At 41.5% G+C, this 20,877-nt stretch overlaps 2 protein-coding genes across 6 annotated transcripts in view; one reads left to right on the plus strand and one right to left on the minus strand.

Moving 5' to 3' along the window:
* Nucleotides 1-449: 449 nt before the first annotated feature.
* On the plus strand, nt 450-13,761 carry MDM2 (MDM2 proto-oncogene). Of its 3 annotated transcripts, none has more exons than XM_021544278.3 (11): nt 450-533; nt 1,073-1,145; nt 3,718-3,792; nt 4,143-4,276; nt 4,436-4,485; nt 5,660-5,727; nt 5,878-5,971; nt 8,508-8,668; nt 9,645-9,800; nt 11,141-11,218; nt 12,718-13,761. In XM_021544278.3, the coding sequence occupies exons 2-11, from the start codon at nt 1,077-1,079 to the stop codon at nt 13,285-13,287; spliced, it is 1,455 nt and encodes a 484-aa protein (XP_021399953.2). In that variant the 5' UTR covers nt 450-533; nt 1,073-1,076; the 3' UTR covers nt 13,288-13,761. The 3 variants fall into 3 exon arrangements, with proteins under 3 accessions (XP_021399953.2, XP_085425270.1, XP_021399952.2); XM_085569144.1 differs by lacking the exon at nt 450-533 and adding an exon at nt 631-773; XM_021544277.4 differs by lacking the exon at nt 450-533 and adding an exon at nt 657-982.
* A 4,398-nt stretch (nt 13,762-18,159) lies between these two features.
* CPM (carboxypeptidase M) overlaps nt 18,160-20,877 on the minus strand; it is a 31,445-nt gene continuing 28,727 nt past the window's right edge. For all 3 annotated transcript variants that reach the window (XM_085569147.1, XM_085569146.1, XM_021544276.3), the window contains 2 exons: nt 20,721-20,869; nt 18,160-20,073 (listed from right to left, as the gene is read on the minus strand). In XM_085569147.1, coding sequence (XP_085425273.1) covers nt 19,834-20,073; nt 20,721-20,869 — 389 coding nt within the window. In that variant the 3' untranslated portion in view covers nt 18,160-19,833. The remainder of the gene's footprint in view (nt 20,074-20,720; nt 20,870-20,877) is intronic.

Consider the following 20,877-nt stretch of genomic DNA (forward strand, 5'->3'; position numbering starts at 1 on the left):
CGTGCCGTGCCGGGCCGTGCCGTGCCGTGCCGGGCCGTGCCGGGCCGGGCCGTGCCGTGCCGTGCCGTGCCGGGCCGTGCCGTGCCGGGCCGGGCCGTGCCGGGCCGGGCCGGGCCGTGCCGGGCCGTGCCGGGCCGTGCCGTGCCGGGCCGGGCCGGGCCGTGCCGGGCCGTGCCGTGCCGGGCCGTGCCGTGCCGGGCCGGGCCGTGCCGGGCCGTGCCGTGCCGTGCCGTGCCGTGCCGTGCCGTGCCGGGCCGTGCCGTGCCGTGCCGGGCCGTGCCGTGCCGTGCCGGGCCGTGCCGTGCCGTGCCGTGCCGGGCCGGGCCGTGCCGTGCCGTGCCGTGCCGAGGCGCGGCCGCGGGCCGGCCTCTCCCGCGGGCCGCTCCGCCGCCCGCCGCAGGGGGCGCTGCGGCACCAACATGGCGGCGGGCGCGCGCGGCGCGGCGCGGCCGCGGTAGAGGCTCCGGGCCGGGCCCCGCGGTCCCGGCGCTCCGCTCGCCGCGGGCCGGGCGGCGCAGCGGGCGTGGCTGGCGGTGCGTGGGGCTCGATCGCGGCTCGCTCGGGGGCCGGGGGCGCGCCGGGAGTCTCGCTGGTCTCTCGGGCGGCCCTCGGTGTTGGGGGAGGGGCTCCCGCCGGGGGAACGGGGCAGGGCGGGCCGCGCCGGGCGGGTGGGTGCGGAGCGCGGGGACGCCGCGGTTCCTCCGCTGTTCCTCCGCGGTTCCTCCGCGGCGCCGTCCCTGCGGGCCGCCGGGCCCCCCCGCTCGCCGTCCGCGGTGAGTCAGCGCCGGGCCCGCCGCGCCCCGCGGTGACTCGGCGGCGGCGCTGCGGGTCATGCTCGGGCATGTCGGGCCGGGCCGGGCCGGCGCGGGGGCCAAGCCCTGACTTGCCTCCTCTCGGCAGCGCTATATAAGGCCAGGCTCGGCCCGGCTCGGCACGGACACCGCCGCCGGAGTCCGGCGTGTGGGCTGGGCGAGGCACCGAGGTGAGTGGGCCCCGCCGGCGCGGCGGCTGCCGCCCGGCCGGGCTGTGTCGCTGCGTGCCGCGCTCTGAGGTTGTTCTCCCTTCACTGCAGGCAAATGTGCAATACCAAGATGTCCTCCCTTTCGGATGCCTCCTCTGTCGCCGCTTCGGAGCAGGAGGCGCTGGTCAGTAGCTGCTGGGCGCGTGGGGTTTTTGCAATGCTTTTTGCAGAGTTTTTAGTGGCTAATTCAGGAGAATCACTGTGCTTAGCGAGCGATGGTTGGGGAAAAGCCAGGAGGTCCAGCCGGTGAAGGTGGTCTCTCTTTGGTTCTGTAATAAGCAAATCTTCATCATAATTGAGTGTACAGGGTGGTGGTATAGGTCTGGACTGTTTCCTGGAGACGTATGCTGTTTTTTGGTTTCTTTTAATAGAAAGGATCCTATGATCCGGTTTGATAGTGGTAATTATTTCAGGTGGTAAATACTAAGTGATCATAAGAGCTTTGCACAATCTCCATCATACAAAACATACTGTTGGGTGAAATAATCTGAAGATTTTCGACTTTCTCCTATTGGAATTCATAAGAAGATTCTTTATTTGTGTTTATGCCTTTGCATTTTCAGGCTTTCCATGATACAGTGACAGTTCTGCGGTTTTGTCCTTAGTTTTCCTGAGGATTGAACCTGAAATGCGAGTTAGAAAACTGCATATGTACAATGATGGTTGAACTGGATTATATTGTCTAGAAGGGTAAAGCTTAAAAGTGTGGACTTGACAGTAGAACTTCAAAAAAGTGAAATTGTAGAACAGCAGACTGTTCAAAATTGATTTCTTTCATTTGTGTCTTTTTTTTTTACGTCATCATATTGTGATATTACTGTCTCCTGTCAGATCTGCAAGGCTGCAGAACTTGGATGAGTTAGGAGGAGAGGGCTGAGGAGTAGAAGTGGGTGTAGTAGTGGATTCAGAGTTTTGAAACTGCCTTGCTGTGCTTAGCTGTCAGTAGTACTTGGATAAGTTGTTGCTTGCTTCCTTTTTGAAACTAATATATATGCCACATGTTCTAAATAATTTACTTCTTGGGAGGGGTGAATGGACAGCTAAGGTTGTCCACAAGCTTAGTTATTTTTTTCATTATGTGTAATTCTTGCAGCTAATATCTTGTTAACTCACTGAAACTTGGGCTGGTTTTAGCAGATCTTTGGAATGGAGTGAAGGGTAGTTCCCGTCCTCCACCCTTCCCTCAAACATTTATTGCTTGTCTCATGATATTTTATTCACACTTCCCTGTTTTGTTTTGATGTGTTGTTCTTTTCTTTTACTTTCTGTGTTTATTTTTTACATTTTATTTTATCTAATATATCAGGATAGCTAAGTATTAGCCTGGTTTTAGAATGGTTATGGGATTGTTAAAGAGGTGACTCTAGAATGTACTGCGCTGGGAGCATCAGTGACTCCACAGGCTTTGCTGTCGTGGCAGCCCCTGCAGCTTGTTCTCATCTGCTGCACTGGTGCTGGCACAGCTGTGTGGAACGGTCCAGTTTGTATGTATGGAGGAAGTTATTTTTCTTATTTAACATTTCCTTCCTCGTCACAGACTGACTGCAGATTAAACTGCTGGCATGGTGGGTGGGGTGGGAGGCCATTGCAGAGGTGGGAGTTAGTGAAGTGTGATGGAAGGGACAGGGTGTGCTTGTCCCAGCTTAGAAAAGTCTTCGGAGGTAAAGCAGCCCAGCTGGCAAATGCAATACCAAAACCCCAGAAACTGTCACAGAAAGAGACTAACAAAGAGGTGGACCAGTGTTTTGTGACTTGCACTCTGGACTAACAGTCACAGAGATCTGTGTTCATCCTCCCTCCCCTTTGGGAGTTATGGTAACGGTTAAAGGAGTGAAGCTGAGTTCCCCAGGACCCAGCCCTTGACTTAGAACTAATAAACAAATTCTGTAGCTCCAATTAAGGAATTCGTATTTACCAATGTGTTGAGGTTTAACCCCAGCTGCCAACTAAGTAGCATGGAGCACCTTGTTCCCTGCCTCCCAGCCCCCTCTGCAGTGGGATAGAAGCATCATGAAAAAAAGGCAAAATCTGTTAGGTTAATAACTGAAGTATAAGAGTAATAGTAAAGAAAAGGGAGAGTAGTTAAATCCAAGGAAGACAAGTGTTGCACAGTGCAATTGCTTACCACCTGCTGATGGATGCCCAGCCCATCCCCAAGCATCAGTCAGCACCTCCTGGCCAACTCCCCTGTTCATAACACTAGGCCTGACATTCTGTGGTATGGATTATCCCCTTGGCCAGTTCAGGTCAGCAGTGCTGACCATGTTCCCTCATGGCTTGTTGTGCACATCCTCACTGGCAGAGCATGGGACACTGAAAAGTCCTTGATTTTGTGTAGCTCTTAGCAACAACAGAAACATCAGTGTGTTGTGCGCATTATTCTCTCTCTAAATCAAAAACATGGCACTTTGTGAGCTACTAGGAAGAAAATTAACTATCCCAGCTGAAACCAGGGGACAATGAAAGTCTGGGGTTTGAGCTAAGATGTACAGTGTATGAGAAATTTAGTATGATTTAGTTCATATTATTTGCTTTTAAGTTTGAACTTTACAAAGTGAAAAACTTGAATGAAGGTAGGTTTTAATGCAGTTGTATGTTTGCATATCAGATTAATATGAAAGGAGGACAGCCAGTATAAATAAATGGGGGTTTTTGTGAATAATTAGTGCATATTGTTTTTCTCCTTCCACACACAGGTTAAACCAAAGCCGCTATTGTTGAAATTGTTAAAGTTAGCTGGTGCTGAAAAGGACACTTTTACTATGAAGGAGGTGAGAATTTTTAACCACTAAAGGTTACAGTGAGTACAGATAGATTGTTTTGGGTTAGGTAAATGGGGGGGAGCAGTGTTGTTCATAGCTTATCTAGAAATTGACATAAGACAATGTTTATTCTCCTACTAACTGCGTATTTAGCAAGTTTCTCAAAAATCTGAACAAAAGTTTCTGGTGGTCAGTAGAATAGTAGTGTTCTTCTGGAATGATAGATTAAAATCTATTGGCTCAAAGAGAGTTTTAGGCAGAGTTTGAGGAGTAAATTTCAATGTATTTAATATGTTTTGTCTCTTACACTTTAAGAAACAAGCTGGATATTTAACCTTTGTATTTAATTTATTTCACAGGTAATATTCTATATTGGACAATATATTATGTCTAAGCAATTATATGATGAAAAACAGCAGCATATTGTGCATTGTGCAAATGATCTCCTGGGGGATTTATTTGGAGTAACAAGCTTTTCAGTAAAAGAACACAGGTAAAATGGGATTCTTTTCTGAGAGTCTGGTTGGGAAATAATGAAGAGCATCATGCATATGTCCCTTTTTTAACTCCTCATGTCTTCAAAGATGGTAAGCTCTCTTTTATGGTTACATGTAGCTAACTTGTATCATCTCTTTCTTTATCCTTATTTAAGGAAACTATATTCAATGATTTCCAGAAATCTGATAGCAATCAATCAACAAGGTAAGCTAGTTTAGGAGGGTGATTTGTTTGGGAAACAGCAGTAGAGAAAATAGAATTTACATAATGAATCTTGCAGGTAGTGATCAGATAACAGGGAGCTCTCCATTATTAGCTATTTGGCTTTGCTGACTATAGTCCAGAGCAATCACAAATGATGAATAAAAGCAAACACTTGTTTCCTCAGGAGGAGAAAAATATTGGGTAATTTTATTGGACTAGAACCAGAAAAAACACAGAGCTGAATAAAAAGGCTACTAAATTACAAACTTAAGTAATTTGCTTGTATTTGTTACTGATAAACCCCTCAATATTAATATTAAAGTTCTGTTTTAATTTTCACAACTGAATGTGAAGTGCATTTAGAGCTGGTTGTTCTTAGCTATACTCAGCCCTTTTTTAAATGGGCTGTGTACTTTTAAGTATCTTTGTGGTGATGCTGTGGATAGCCACTCCTTAAATGCAGAATTGTTATACACAGTCCTGCACAGTATAAAAAGTGCTCAGTATATCTGGAATTTTTGCCTAACATAGGGTATGAAAGAGAAGTTAAACAATTGAAGCCATTTTGTAAATTGACCTCTAAATCTGTGTAAAGACACCCTTTGTTTCTGATTTTTCTTAAAGGCAAGTGTTCAGCTGCTGAAGATGGGAAACATGCTCTCTTTGTCATCCCCATTGTTAAGCTTGCAAACTTAAATTTATCTTCCAATTCTTTTTTCATGGAAGACTCTTTCTTAATTTAGGATCTGTCTGTTAGTATGCATATATCACTAACAACAGCTAATTTTTCTTCTATTGTATGTCTTTTTAACTCAGGGGTCCCATAAGATAAGAAGTAAAAAGCAATTTGGGGAGGAGCAAGTAATTACATTTCCTGTAATTATATTCTTTCATGTCTGCAGAATCACAGTTTTATACACAGACTTCATTTGAAACAGTTTATAACAGAATTCTGAGCAGCTTTCAGTTGACATTTCTTCTTTCTCCCACATTTCCACTTGAGTAATGTTACAGGGAAGGTGTTGCACACACCTGAAAAACAAAGGAACAGTGTGTTTTTCCCATTGTTGCAAAATGTCTGGATTTTAAATATTACTTATAATTCACTTTTTCAGCCTGAAATTTACTTTTTCTGCTATATGGTATTATGGGTTTTATTTTGGTTTGGTTTCAGAGTCTACCCTTGGTGACACACCTGAGGATGATGCCACATCTCATCTTGAAGAAGAGAATGTTATAAAGGTGCTATTTTTATTTTATTTGAATTTTTTTTTTTGAGTTGCACATTCTATTCAGTTTTGCATTATAGTGTCAATGGTTTAATGTAGTAAGTTGATTCTTGCATTTTACCTCATATTTATGCTCAGGCTTACTCAGTATTTCTGTTACCAGGAGTCTAGACAAGAGTTAGAAGAGAACCAGACTTCATCAAATGTGACTTCCCAACCAACTACGTCTTCTAGGAGGAGGACACACAGTGAATCTGGTATCTGCAAATTTATGATGCAGAGCTTTCAGTAGCATGGCCACTCGGAGGGAAAAGCTACATTCTCTTGCCTTGCTGACTTGAAAGATGCTGGCAAATACTACTCATGTTTCTCTGCTTACCTAAAACAAAATGTTCAGTCTGAAAGAAAAACACAATTCTTTGCATTGCTCCAGTGTCATGTTACAGTTTGGATGTCTAGAATTGTTAGTAAGATGATGGAATAACTTACTCCACAGCTCTGTTAAACTTTTTTATATCAGCAAGACTTTAGCAGTTGTGTTATCTTCATGATGAGAACACTTGTTCATAATCTGCGGATACCATCAAATTCATTTCAATTCTCTCTGTAGACAGACACAAAATTTGAAATGTTGTTTGTTCATTAAAGCCAGTTTTCTTTGGATTTCAACTTGTGGGAGGCATCAAAGGTGTGGTAGTAACACAAGATGATTTTGGATATAATTCAGGTACCTCACCATTCATTAAGCACTTGTTAAAACATCTGGTGACCTAAGCATCATATATGCCTCCCCTTTGTCTTTACTGTGGTTATTCAATAATCACTGGCAAATACATTTTCAAAACACAAAATGTTTCTTCTGATAAGTAGCAATAACAATCTGGTCAGTGTAAACCTGGTTTAGTTTCTCAATGGAAGTGTTCTCCACAGTTATGTAAATATTATTCTGTGAAATTTCTTACGTTAGTTTGTTCCATCACTTACTGTCTTGCCTCATGACTTGGATTTGGTGGTTGCACTTACCTGGGCAGTGATAGCTTTCTGTCACTGCATAGAACTTCCTTTTCTTCACTTGCTTGGGAGCATTTTTCAGTTCCTCAGCTTTCAAGTAGTGTTTTTTGTGTCCCTCATAGGCCACTGTTTCGTTAAGTTAGTCCGAAACCAGTGCTGTGTTGCTAAGCGGTTTGCACTAAATTAAAAGAACATTTTAATGTTGTAACTAAAACTGATGAAAGGATGGAAAGTCTTGGTTAAACATCACAACCTGTAATATTTCGGCATGACACAGAGCACATAAGGTTCTGGGTTATGCTTACTTATTGTAGGTTTGATTATTAACTCTTGCCTTGCATCCATTTATTAGTTTGTTACAACCTTAAGAGTTCTTTTAATATAGTGTTTTTATATACACTTTTTTTCTAATTTATAGGAAATCTTCCCTTTAAACCACTATTATTGTTAAATTGGGACAGTAGCGGCTCCTTTGGAGCCACTTAAATAGTGTGTAGAGACCTTGTGGTGATACAGTATCAGTACGGCATGGAGCCATGACAACTAAATGAGGACAACGATGGACAGGAGCAACCTTTGGGCCTGGGGGCACCAAGTTTGGTGGGGCTCTCAGGGCGGAAAAAAGAAAAGAAAGGGGCTGAGCCAAGAAGCACCAAGGGAGAGTAAGAGAAGTCTCAAAGTATGTACAAGTGTTTTGTTCTCCTTTTTTTTTTTGTTGTTTTTTTTTAACACTGAAAGATTCAAGACTTGAAGACTTGCGGATTATCACAGTGTGATTTGCAAGGCAAGGGAGATGGTGGGCAGCAGAGGGTGGGTGCAAAAGGCACCTGTAGCAGGCTCATACTGAAGCCTGTTGAATAGTTGTTAGCGTCTTTGGAGGTTTTTACTCTGCTGTACTGACATGCTGAGTTTGCAACACGTTTTTATATAAAATTGTAAACCAAATGCTCTAGAAGTCAATGGAACTGAATTTTGACTTACCTACTGCTAAAATGCTGTGCCCTTAGTCCTTGCACTGCTGTGGGTGATTGTTCCAAAACACAATGTAATTACAAAGCATTGTCTTTTTGTCTTCAAACCAAGCATGCTTAGTATGCAGAACTTAAAGCAATGCTTTCAGAGTTCAGCTTTTGCATAGTATGTTTGAAGATTTTCTTGCTAGAGTGCAATGAAAGTTCTAATACTTTGTTACAAAAATCCTGTTGAGGAGTACATATAGTGCAACTATTCCCTGATAAATATGTTGAGGTGTCTGAAACTTGAACCTGAACTTACCTTGCTTAGCACAAGGTGTTCTTGTATGTATGTGAACTGGCAGCTAATTGCTCTGTCTCCCTACAAATTCTGGGGTAGACTCAGAAGCCCTCTGAAAGTGCCTTTCTGTCTGTTGCCTGTAGAGGGAGTGAGGACAAGTAAGATTTTAATTCTATTTCTTTAAATTAGGAAGGTTTAACGTGTCATGTGTGGAGTAATAATAATTATTTCAAATTTGCAATTGTTTTCCATGTGGATACTGCCACATACTGTATTGATGAGACAGGTGGGGAAAGCCATCCCTGAAGTCATGGCTTCTGAAATGTTTCACACTGTATGGATATGAGATTTATTGTGGTTTTTTAAATAAGTCTTAGTGCCTTTTTGCCCCATTAAAAAAATACTGTAATATTTTACTTTATTAGATTTCTTTGTAGTAAATTGTATTTTAAGCTTCTGTTTAGAAAATTCAAAAGTGCACATTGCATAGATGTTTTTGAGTAATAAAAAATTCTTGACTATGCCCAGAAAAAAATTCTTCAGATGATCTGCATAGTGAGAGAAGAAAGCGACACAAGTCAGAGAACATTTCGGTGACGTTTGATGAAAGTCTCTCATGGTGTGTAGTCAGTGGTCTGTGCCGTGAAAGAAGCAATAGCAGTGATTCAACAGATTCTCTTTCCATTCCTGTAAGTCAAAATAGAAAAGTATTTTTGTGGTACAAATTTTGCAGATGACACAAGTGCAAACATGCATCTAAAAGCACAAGGTTCTTAATTAACAGCAGGAGTGCCTGCAGTGGTATCTGAGGAAAGAAAAGAGTTTGAAAGAAAAGTAGGTGTGTGGGTGGAGTGGGGTTTTTCATAGGTCTGCTGGCAAAGCTGAAGTGAATTTTTTTAAATATTAATGTTGAATATTCTTTAAAAACCAAGATCCTCACTGCTTGGCACAGTATGGAAAAATGTTAGACATATTTTGTGTTTTAAAATAAGTATTTCTTAGAGTGCTAAGAGACAAAAAAGTCATTCCATAATTCAGAGTTAGTTGTTAGTTCTGGTACAGCTTTGGTAACTGTACCAAGTGGCATGGATGCTGATGGTGCATTGTATTAATTTGTCATGCCACTACTGGGAAGTTTTGTATTGTTTCTAGCAAACATCAGGGCAAATCTGTGGTTCATTTAAGTAATGAGGAGCTGAACTAACAGTATTCCTAGTCACATATGGTGTTCCAAATTGACAGAACTTACACTGTATTTTCAGTCTTCCTATTTTGTAATTGTTAGCCATGGTCTCAGATTACACAAAGTTTATGAGAATAGAGAATTTAACAACATGCAGCCAAAAGATACCATCTTCTTGCATCTGTTCTTTCACGTTTTAGGAGGGACTTTCTGAAATAATTACTGCAGCCTTTCAGCTGCCTGTAGGCTGAGTTCAGTTTCTTATTACAGAGCCAACAAAAGGCTTCCAGTCCTAACTTTATTTTTACCCACCTATAATTTATCTCATAAAAAGTATGTGTCTCACAGCAGCTGGTCCTTTTTTCTTCCATAGCTAATTATACTGAGTAGTGCAGTTTTATCCTGAGAGTTGTTTTATCAGTAGTGGTATGTATATGGACTGGTGAGGTTGAATGTGTGCTTTCTTTTTTTGTTTTCTTCAGGATCTTGATGCTAGTTCATTAAGTGAAAACTCGGATTGGTTTGACCACGGTTCTGTATCAGACCAGTTCAGTGTTGAGTTTGAAGTTGAGTCTATTTATTCTGAAGATTATAGCCATAATGAAGAAGGGCAGGAGCTCACTGATGAAGATGATGAGGTACTATCTGCTTTCCTTGTTTGACCCTGGGGGGAGGGGGATGAGAAGGAAAAGGATTTTCAACATGAAATATTCTTGTAAGTTTCCAAGGAGAACTCTTCAGGTATATTTTGGAACTGCATGTGCTGGTGTCACAATCTGCACCCAGTTGTTCATTAAATCAAATTATGTGTCAGTGCAATTGGGACACCCTTATACAACTCAGCAGCCAGTGACTGAAACAGTGCTGAGGCTTTCTGCAGGCTCTGAAATGAGCTGGATAGGGTGCTTCTCTCTCCAGCTGTTCGAAGTCTGAAGCATGTGTACTATAGTATTTCTGCATTTTTAATTCTAGAAGCTTTGACAACACTTGATACCAAAGGAAACCTTTCTGAGTAACTCCAAGGGGATATGTCCAAGTTTTTTGCCTCTATGAATGTAAATGTTTCTTAGAGATACTGAACCAAAGTTTTAGGAATCTTTATTAGTAGTCAAGAAGACAGAAAAATCTGGATTACTGCAGTTTTCAAGAGATTTCCAGAATGTTGGGAATGAAGTGAGAATGTATGTGGGGTTTTCTTTCTGGGCTAGCTTTCTGTTACTTTAGAGAGGTTCATCAGCTCATGGCAAGATTGGGTGAGTACCAAAGGCAGAATTCACTGGGGGCATACATGATTGTGGTACCTGAGAGGCTGAATGGCACTGACTGTACTGATGTGCACCAAGTTGTAGTGTAGTGCAGAGCTGCACCCTGAGAGAGGATGTAATTTGGAGGAGGAAAGGATTGAGGTGTGCCCCTGCTCCAGACAGCAGTTTTGGGAATTGCAGAATGACTGATGTTCAAAGGAGTCTCTGGAGGTTGTCTTACCCATCCGCCCTGGCTCAGGCAGAGCTGATTGCCCAGGTCCATGTCCAGAAGTCTTCACTATCTCCAGGGATGGGGCTTCATAGATGCTCAGGGCAAGTCATGTCAGTGCTCCTTCATCCTCACAGTAAAAGGTGTCTCCTGATATTCAGAGGGAACCTCCTGTGTTTAATTTGTGCTAGTTGCCCCTTCTCCTGCTGCTGGACACCACTGAAAAGAGCATGGCTCTGTGTCCTTGATGCCATCCGTTCAGGTGTTTACCTACATGGACCGGGCACCCCCTCCCCTGAACCTTCTCCAGGCTGAACATTCCCAGCTCTTTCAGCCTTTCCTCACATGAGAGCTCCTCTAATCCATTAATAATCTTAATAGCCCGTCCCTGGAGACTCTCCAGTAGCTTGCTATCTGAAAATCTTATCAGGTTAAAAATGATTTTATTAAATGCCAAAAGCTAGTTGTATATGTATATATATAATTCTTTAAAAATTTAAACTAGGTTTATCAGCTGACTATTTACCAGGATGAAGATAGTGATGCTGATTCATTTGATGAAGATCCAGAGATTTCCCTAGCTGTGAGTAAAAACTTGTCTGGTAAAGCATCGTAAATTGGGTAAACTGACATAGAATAGAAGAAGTATTGATGAATTCTGTTGCTACCAGTGATTTTTTAAGAATTAAATGGACTTCAATGCATGAAGGTTCCAATACAATATTTTAATTACTGATTATTAAGGAACATGTGATTATTAAGGAATCTTGTTTTTTTTTTGTTTTTTTTTTTTTAATGATTAATAAATTTCCTAGTCCATTAATCCATGCTAATTTACCATTTCATTGACTTAATGAAAGGAAGTTATTTGGAGCCTAAATCTGACTTTGTGTACAAAATGGAAAAAAAATTAAAATCTTAGTTATGTGCATTTTAAAAGCTCTTCGTATAAGTCAGAATAACTAGTTTTATTGTCCAGCTTGAATGACGGCATCTGTAACGTACAGATGTGAAGGCAAGCCTTTTTTCAGAACAGTACTGTTAAATTAAAAGAGGCCTCTACTACATTCTGTGAGACCGTTCTTGAAGAGTAGGAAGAAATTGACAGTCTAGAGGCAAAGTATGGAGATGTTTGTGAAAAAAACACAACATTGTAATTCTAGTGTGTTCTATTTCCTTATTTATATTTGCTTTTTACATTTGATGCATGAATATGAATTAAAGCTGATCAGTGAAACTGTGAAGTGTTCCCATCCCATGATAGTCTGTAGGACTGAGGGACTTGGTGTGTTAAAGACAGAGCTGACCACCTTCTGAAAACATAGCAGTGTTTATGTGTGGAAAATAGAGACTTGTGCATTATTTTTAGGATTTAAAATTTGTCTTAACAAGCTATTTGGTACTTGTGTAAATAAGTTTTGGGTTATTTTTTTTTTATTTCCCTTACAGCTTGCATTTTTTCTAAGAAGGGTCTCTGTCCGTAAAAGCAAAATGTATTTTTAACGAAATAGTTGTTTATTTTAATTGTAGTCCATGGAGTAACCTTAGAGAGGCTGATGCAGCACTTTGTTTTTGCCCTTTTATTTTTCCCTTTCCCTTCCCGCCGGTTTCTGCATTGGCCGCTGATTTCTCTGGTGCGGCTGTGTTGGAGCGCCCTCACCCGGCCGCTTTGTGCACCAGCAGCTCGGCGAACCGCACAGGGGTCCCTCGGTCTTGAATAGCTCCCGTTGCAGAAGTCCATAGAAAAGAAGGGAAATTATGACCTTTTTAACGAGTTTTTCATGAGGGCCTCTGAAGAATTTTGCGGTCTGGTTTCTGCAGTTTTGCCTATGAAATAATGAATTGTTCTAGTCACAAACCTACTGCAAAATGAAGGAAAGCCAGAGTCCTTTAAAAATAAGAACGATTTTAATCTTGAACTGTAAAATGGGGCCAAAATGGCTGAATGGAATTTTAAAATTGTAAACAAGTTGATAGCTCAACATAATATTTTGGCAGTAATATATTGTTTATAATGTCTGAATACTTCAGTTGTAAGTGTTCCAAGTAGCTTAAGCTTTTCCAACCTTTGATTCACTAAAGGATTATTGGAAGTGTCCCGAATGTAATGAAATGAATCCTCCGCTTCCACGACATTGCCACAGATGCTGGGCCCTTCGTGAGGATTGGCTTCCAGATGAAAAGAGTGAGAAATTGGAAAAGAGCAAATTAGAAACCGCCTTTCCTGCAGAGTCTGGAGAAGGTTTTGATGTTCCTGATTGCAAGAGAACAAAAATGACTGAAGATAAAGAACCAGCTGTGGATGAGAATGAGGATAAAGCAGTACAGCTTTCTGAGTCCCAGGAAAGTGAAGGTTATTCCCAGCCATCAACATCAAGCAGCATGTTCTGTAGCAGTCAGGAGGACTTCAAGGAACCCGAGAAGAGAGAAATGCAGGACAAAGAGGAAGGCATGGAATCCAGTCTGCCTGTTACCAGCATAGAGCCGTGTGTCATATGTCAGAGCAGACCTAAAAATGGCTGCATAGTACACGGCAAAACGGGACACCTCATGTCATGTTTTACCTGCGCAAAAAAGCTCAAGAAGAGGAACAAACCCTGCCCAGTGTGTAGGCAGCCCATACAAATGATTGTACTAACTTATTTTAGTTAGACACATGTTGACTGGAAAGCTGAAAAAGAAAGCTCATAAACTGGTTAAGAGAGTAAGAAATTATTTTTGTATGCTTATTGAAAAATTAATATTTTGTGTCTCTTGGCGTTCTGTGTGAAAAGTAATTGCTGACATAACTTCACTGGAGTTATTAAGAGGTTTGCCTAATACTCATAAGTCAACTTAGATTTTAAATCCCTCTCAGTAGAAATAACCAGGTCCTCTAAACCACCTGCCTCTCCAAGTATTTTAATGTTCCATGCAAGTTAGTGACATTTGTTTTATTGAATTAAATACATTCATTAAAATCCCAGACTCAATAATTGTTGGAGGAGAGACATGTTGAAGTGTTTATTTCTGCAAGTTCCTCATTTAAGAAAATGCATGATTATCCAAGTTCCAGTTTTGTTGCTTGGTGAAGACATAAGGCTCAGTCAGACCCCTCTGAATAAGTCAATAAATGAATAAATAGAATCTTCTCTTAAATTCTTTCAACTAACCAAATTCTGTGGGAGATCATACCGGGAAGTAGGGAAATACGTGGTAGAAAATAATACTTTGGAAACAGAAAAGGGTATATTGTGTGTCTTTTATTTTTGTGGTGTGAATTGTGAACTTAGGGGCTGTGTGTCCCGTGAGAAGTCATTGATCCAAGCTCAGTCATACAGTTCCCTCTCATATGTCCCAAGAAATTCACATTTGTGGGTTTGGAGGTCTGTACTGATTAGGATTATTACTACTTTAGCAACATGAAACAAGTCTTATGCAGACAAGATAAATGAAGTATATGCTATGAACTGTCATGTCAGGTAGTCCTAGGGGACAGTTGGTTTTCTGCACTTCTTTCTGACTTAGCAGAATACATTCAGCTGTATTGCTACATTCACTGTAATAAAAATAGAAAAAAAAATCACCTTCATCTGCAGAAACAAGCTGTGCAGTTCTAGTCCACATTCTTTCAAGTGTGGTAGTCTTTCCAACTCACTGTTCTTATCTGAATTCTGAAAATCTTTTGCAAGGTGTTTGGCCAATTCAAAGTCGGTCCTGTTGGACCTGTCCTTTACTGCTTTTAGCTCTTGTCTCCTCACTGTACTTTGTCAAAGACTTGTGAAACTTACCAGTTCTGTGCCCAGGGAGTCTGCTGCCTGCCTCAGTTCTGGGGCCCTTCAGGCAAGGTAGCGTGTGTGTGTGTGTGGGAACCAGGATGTAAAGATCACTCAGCTGCCTTTCACATGGAGTTTCTGTACCCAGTGAGTGATACTTACTCCTTTGGATAACTGTTACAAGAGGACTTGTATATTTTTAGAACCTTTTATTTTTGCATGTAGTTGCTGACTGTCTGCCCAATAGGGAATGACAGATAAACAATCAGGGGAGTGCCAAGAGTAGAGATACAGGCCAAGTGAAGGAATTGTGCTGTGTTACCATCTTACAGCTTTGCTAACACCAGCAGTATAAAATTGCTAATGTCTGTGTGCTGGCATAGAGACTCCTACTGTTCTCCTTAACTGCAGAGCTGCAAATCCCTGGAAGTACCTAGGAAAAGGACTTAAAGACATACAGGAGAGACTTAGTAAGTCTTTGTCTGTGACTTGGTTGAAAAGTAGTAACTTTGTAGGTACAGACTTAATTATTGGGATCTTCCTGATTTTGGTCATACATTTGAGCTATTTCTTTGCCAGTAAAAGATACTGGTGTACCCAAAGTTCTAACACAGTTAATTTTAAGTAAACAAAATACAAACCACAGTTGTATTCATTCAAACTTTTACTTGCAAGTTTCTTGCCTCCTGCACTTTGTAAAAGGGACATCAGATAGCTGGAAATTATTGGACCTTTTCATGGGTTTTATAGGATTTGATAATCCTTCAGCCTGAGCTAGAGAAGGCCTTTGGGCTGATAGCTTTTTCAAGTAGGGATACTAACAGGGCTACTTGCCTTACTTTGCACTTCCTATTGATATTTTTTTTTATTTTTTGATTTGATAAACTTAGGTGCTGTGAGGCTTGCAGAGGCTGTTCATTGCACCTGCAGGTGAGAGAGAACTGTAGATTTGTATATGCAGAAGCATCAATAACATGGGGACTATACCTAACAAGTTTCATCTTCTTATGAAGCTTTGCGCGTTGCATTGTCTCCCATGTCTTCCCCTCTCTCAGCATGATGCCTTTTCTCTGCAGCGGCTGCCCTGGCTGTGTAATTGCAGTGCTGGGGGAGCAGCTGTCCTTACCTAGTTCCTGTTGGCACAAATTGTACCATCCGCTCTCGCATTCTTTTCCAGTCACATGCCTTCTGTTGCAGAGAATAGCCCTGGAGATACCTTCCACTCGCTGGTGGGAGGAAATGGGGCATTTTAATGTCTGCAGCTGCAAATCACTGTGTCAAGTATTTTGGTTTGAGTTCTATTTTATGGCTTAATATTATTCTTAATGATCTCTAGTGCAACTTTAGTTTGGTTGGTGTGGGTGTATGCCTTCCAAATGGAAGTGATGGATGTTGATGCCTGTTCCTGCTGGGGACACTGGCAGGCAAGTGCAAGTGCAGGCCTGGTGCCCGGGGGCTGTGTCACAGACTCCACTCCTGGCTGTGGCCTGGAGCCTTTGGCTCTGCCTCCACCCTGTCTCCTGGCCTGGCCGTGCTCCGTGTTTGGCACGAGCAGTGAACACCCTGCTTGTTCTGGCTCTTAAACACGTACCTGGCCTTGGGTAGTGGCACAAAAGTCAGTAAAGCTTTGGTACAAAACTTTAGAGATCCTTATTTAATATTGCACACATTTTAATCTTTAATTTATTGCTGTTTGTAAATATCCTTGTGCTCACAGTTGATGTTTTGAGCTCTATTTATTAAGTCTACTGCTACATGTGTAGTTATGTAGATATTCTTGTTTAGTAAATCACAGGCACAAGAAAAATATTTTAAGAAATGTAGCATTAAAATTCAAAGAAATACTTCTGTTATATTCAGATTGAGAAGGGCACAGGAAGATAGATGGCTATGTTTAAAACAACTTATGCGTTGAACCTAAACAAGATGTATTGAATAGAGATGGTGCTGATCCAACATCAGCATAGTGAAAATATTTTGGTGGTGTTTTGCTTTCCTTTGGAATGCTTTTGAATCCCTCAGTACAGCCAGGGAGCTGACTGACTGCTTCAGGTGCTGGTAACATTGGACGTCATGGTCTAGGAGATGGAGGATGGTGATGAGAGGCTTTAAGGTTAATTTGCAAAGGTGGTAATACCTCTTGCCTTTGGACACATGACTATGAAGGTTGCAGGGGAGGCCAGATGCCTACAGAATGTGACTGTATGTGATTTTCTGTAATTTTCTTAGTCTCTTCCTTCTTGCACATCAGGTAGACAATAGTTATGTACAAATGGTGCAAGAACTTGCATTTATTCTTTTTTAGAAAGTACAGTAAACCTACTTATTGTTTAAATACAAGTCTTTAGCTATTTATGGTTTTGTTAGTACAGACATTATATTAGTATTGAAATTCACCCCACACCAGCTGGATCGTGGGCTGTGCCGTCCTGTGCCTCTCCCCTTAGCAGATGATGTAGAAAGAGTAAAAGTGCTTCAAAATGCTCACTGGTGAAAAGCTTACATTCCTTCTAAGAGTGTGGTACGATTTTTATCACTGAGTTCGGTTTGCTATACATTTGTTCAACTGTCACTGTCTCTGAAGCGTCTGTGGGTATGAAGATTTTTTCAGACTTTTTTTTCTTTTATGGCTAATTTGAGGAAGAGAAAATTCCTTGTTCTTACAGCGAGTGTCAACAAGAATAATTGTTTCAGAAAATTGTATCTTACAAAAGAGAGATTAGAAAATTATTAACACTCTAATGAAACTGAATAAATAGGATGGAAATAGGGGTGAAGATTTTTTACTTCCCCATCTTAATCTAAGGCTGCTGTTCTGTTAAAGTATAACTTTAGGTAGAGTCTATAATTTTGAAGCAAGTAATTTATTCAGCATATTAACTTACCACACATATGGTGGGGCAGGAGTTACCCCTTATTCCAGGATGGTACAGCATTTTGTTGTGCAACATTTGACCTGAAAAGGGACATTTGCTGTTGTGGGGCTTCCCTGTGGGGAGGAGCATGCTGGACACGGACAGGCAGCGTTGTCACGGAGGGGCTGTAGGGCAGCCTTGGTCCTGCACACAGCAGAGCCTTGCTGGAGCATCAGCCCTCTCCTTTTGCCCTGCCCTGCCTTTCCAGCGCCATACCGGAGTCCAAGGCACATCTTTAAAGGTTGCACAAGCAAAGCACAAAACCCAGCTTAAGTTTTAACGATGGATTGCACTTACTGAACATGAAAAACTGTTGCTCTTAACTGAAGTGTGGGAGTTTTGTTAGGGTTTTTTTTTTAGCGCAGATGCACTGAAAGCTTAAAGTGAATGCTTCTTTCATGTATCTATAGTTATATTATACATGTGAAATTTTTAAGTGATACTTACTTAAAAAGGTGGTGGCTCCCCATTTGAGTAGATGTTTTAGCTTAACAGCCTGCTTTTAAAGAACAGTTCTTGGTCTTGAGCCCCAGTAGTGGCTGTCAGGATGATGATTATTTAACACTTAAAATACCAATGGCTTTTCTAAAACCAGAATCTCTGTTATCTGACTACACATAGCTGGGATGACTGTTGAAGAGAATAGTTCATAGTGAATTTAAATAACTATGCAACATGCTTTCAAGAGCTTGACCTGGTGTATTACTTTCCAGCTACCCAGTGCATGCATGACCACAGTCAGTAACCATTAAAATGGAAGTATCCGCAATTAAATACTGTGTTCCATTTAAAAGCTTTAAATAAAGATTTGTTTATATATTCCGTGGTGCTCTTTTTTTTTTTTTTTTCATGTCAATTACTTGATTGTTAGAAGTTCTGGTACTTTGTTTTGACACAGATTCTTACTTTTGTGAGCCAGCACACAGCCTCTTTCTGCCCCCAGTCAGCTTCTGGACTGCTGACTTCTGTCAGATTTCTTTGGTTTGGGAGATTTTAACTCAAGGAATCTCTCATTCTTCCTGCTACAAGTGGCGGGATCAGTGACGGGATTTAGTGTATAATTACTTCTCTGTGTGGTAAACGACCCACAGCAGATCTCACAGGGTGAGAAAAGGTAGAAAATGCAAATGGATATGAGGAAGACATTAAAAAAACTAGTCTCTTGCACACACAGCCCTCATTGCTATTGGCATTGCTCTTTCAAGTTTTGAAGTGGATTTGCAAACTGAATGTGGCCATCTGGCAGACGAGTGGCTGATGCCCAAGCTTCATAGCCCAGCTGGTAGGGCTTGGTGTGACAGGCAGCAATGCCTCAGAAAAGGATTAACTGAATTCCTGCATTTTTTATTTACTGTATACAGGAAAAGATTGATGTTTCCAAAGATAAATCTTTGCTGGTTTACTTTTGAAATTGCTTAGGAAAATTACTGGCAGATAAAGCTTTAAAATAACAGGAGATTGTACTAACTGGCTTTTCTTGATAAAGTTTCTATTCATTGGGCAGTTTCAAAGGGCCCTGAAAATGACTTTCAACTGGCCAGGCAAAAGGAATCTGCTAATCCTACCTGCAGACACTGAACTGCAGGGGAACGAGTAGCCAGGGGAACACTGAAAGCACCCTCTGTAACGGGAGCTGGCTGGTGCCTTGCTGATGTGCCTGCCAGCTCCTGGCATGGGTGTAAAACAGTCCCAACAGTAGAGTAGCAGGACTGTGAAGCTGTGAAACAGTATACAGCCATTGCTAAAACTATTCAAAGAATTCTGAATTGTATGTGGTTCTGTGCCACAACAAATTCAGTTAAAAATGGACAAGGTATAAAGCTGTCAATGACTCTTTCCACATTGCTTTCAGCAGCTCTGCTGTAGGAGAACACTGGTTTTAGAGCCACAAATTCCTCCCCTGTTGGTGTGGATTATCATGCAGCTTCCACAGCATAGCCCTTTGGTAGATACTCACATTTGGTTTTCATCTTCTTGTCTTAAAACATGTCTGTGTTACTGGTCTTTACCTCATTTGAGCCTTGAGCCGTCTCATCTGTCCAGGTAAGGAAGAGCATATATAAAAACGCCATTCTTCATTTACAGCAGTGGCTTTATTATGATAAATTAGTATTGAGCTGATGACTTACAGTTGTGTGGCACCTGATCTATTGGTTCAGTGAGGAGCCTGAGTTTGCATGAAACATAGTACAATTCTCAATGTTTTTGAATTTGGGAAAAGTTCAAAATGTATTTGTACTTTCTGCATCAAAATTCTACAGTTTTCTCCATAGGGTGTATAAAATTTCTTCAGAGTAAAATATTTACATAGATTAATATGATAGTCTGTTACAATTAAAAATATGTCTACTATAACTAAAGTAAATAATTCAATTGTCCAGCCAATATTTTACAAAATACATTAAACATGATTGTGAATCTGAGAATTTGGTTTATAAAAACATACATTCTTTTGTATATACAATTCCTTCTCTGAAAAGCCACATTTGTGCAGGAAGATTTTGCCTTTGCCTTTGTCATTCCTGACTTTATTTGAAAATTACAAGCATAGCAGTCATTAAAACCAAGATATGTATGGTTGGTTTTACTGCAGCTGAAGCCCGTGTGAGCTCTTGGTAGAGGGGAATTTTGGGACATGAAACAACTCTTGATGTGATCTTATCTGAGACCTCTGAGAAAGAGAAATCCTGTTTCAAAGCACTGAAGTTTCCAGTGTTGTCAGGTATTTCCACTGTCTTCAGCATGGATTTAAATCCTGGTACAGTAGCCTAGGAGCAAACACAAGATTTCTTCCTTGGTTTGAAACATTGAGTTCAACTGTGAAACAATTAGTGTTTACACTATAAATGTACAGGGCAAGATGTTCTAAAGATACATTTGAGAACACGGAATGGGAAAAGAGTAAACTTTTCATGTTATAGCAATAAGACTTGCTGTACAAGAGTCAGAATCCTGCAGTGATGCTTAAGCATGAGCCTTTGCAGCAGGCAGAGCCTACAGGATGTTCTTTGGACTTCCACAGAGAAACCGTTTTGACACAAGGAAATGACACCACCTGTGGTGGTGTCAGCCTGCGCTGCAGATCCCAGGTTCCATCCTCTCACCCTGCAAGAGCTCTGTGGTTTGTTTCAAACACCTCAAGCTCCTGTTGCTGTGCTTCTGACACTCATCCCAGCTGGCTCCACCATCAAGGTTCCAAGGAGTGCTTATCTCTGGACATCGAGGACTGTATAAAAATTTCCTTTCTGCTGACTAGTATTTAAATACATAGTTTTTTAAAGTCTGCTAAAGAGCCTTTACACCTCCTATCTATGACTTGAGCAGTTCAGCTCACCCACCTCTAAGGCTGCAGTCTCACTGTGCTCAGGAGCTCAGTGCAGTTAGAAACAGTACTTCAGTAAGGCTGCATACTCACATTGATCACGTATGTCCCAGGCAAAAGGAGAAGAAAGTACTCCCCTTGTTCATTTGTTCTGTACGGGCAGACATGTGACCTTCCTTTGGCTTCCACGATGGCATTGGGAATAGGATTCCCATTCTTGTCAGTAACTTGGCCTTTGACACCTATGAAA

The sequence above is a fragment of the Lonchura striata genome, chromosome 1A (assembly GCF_050655825.1).
Source record: "Lonchura striata isolate lonStrDom1 chromosome 1A, ASM5065582v1, whole genome shotgun sequence".
Classification (NCBI taxonomy): Eukaryota; Metazoa; Chordata; class Aves; order Passeriformes; family Estrildidae; genus Lonchura; species Lonchura striata.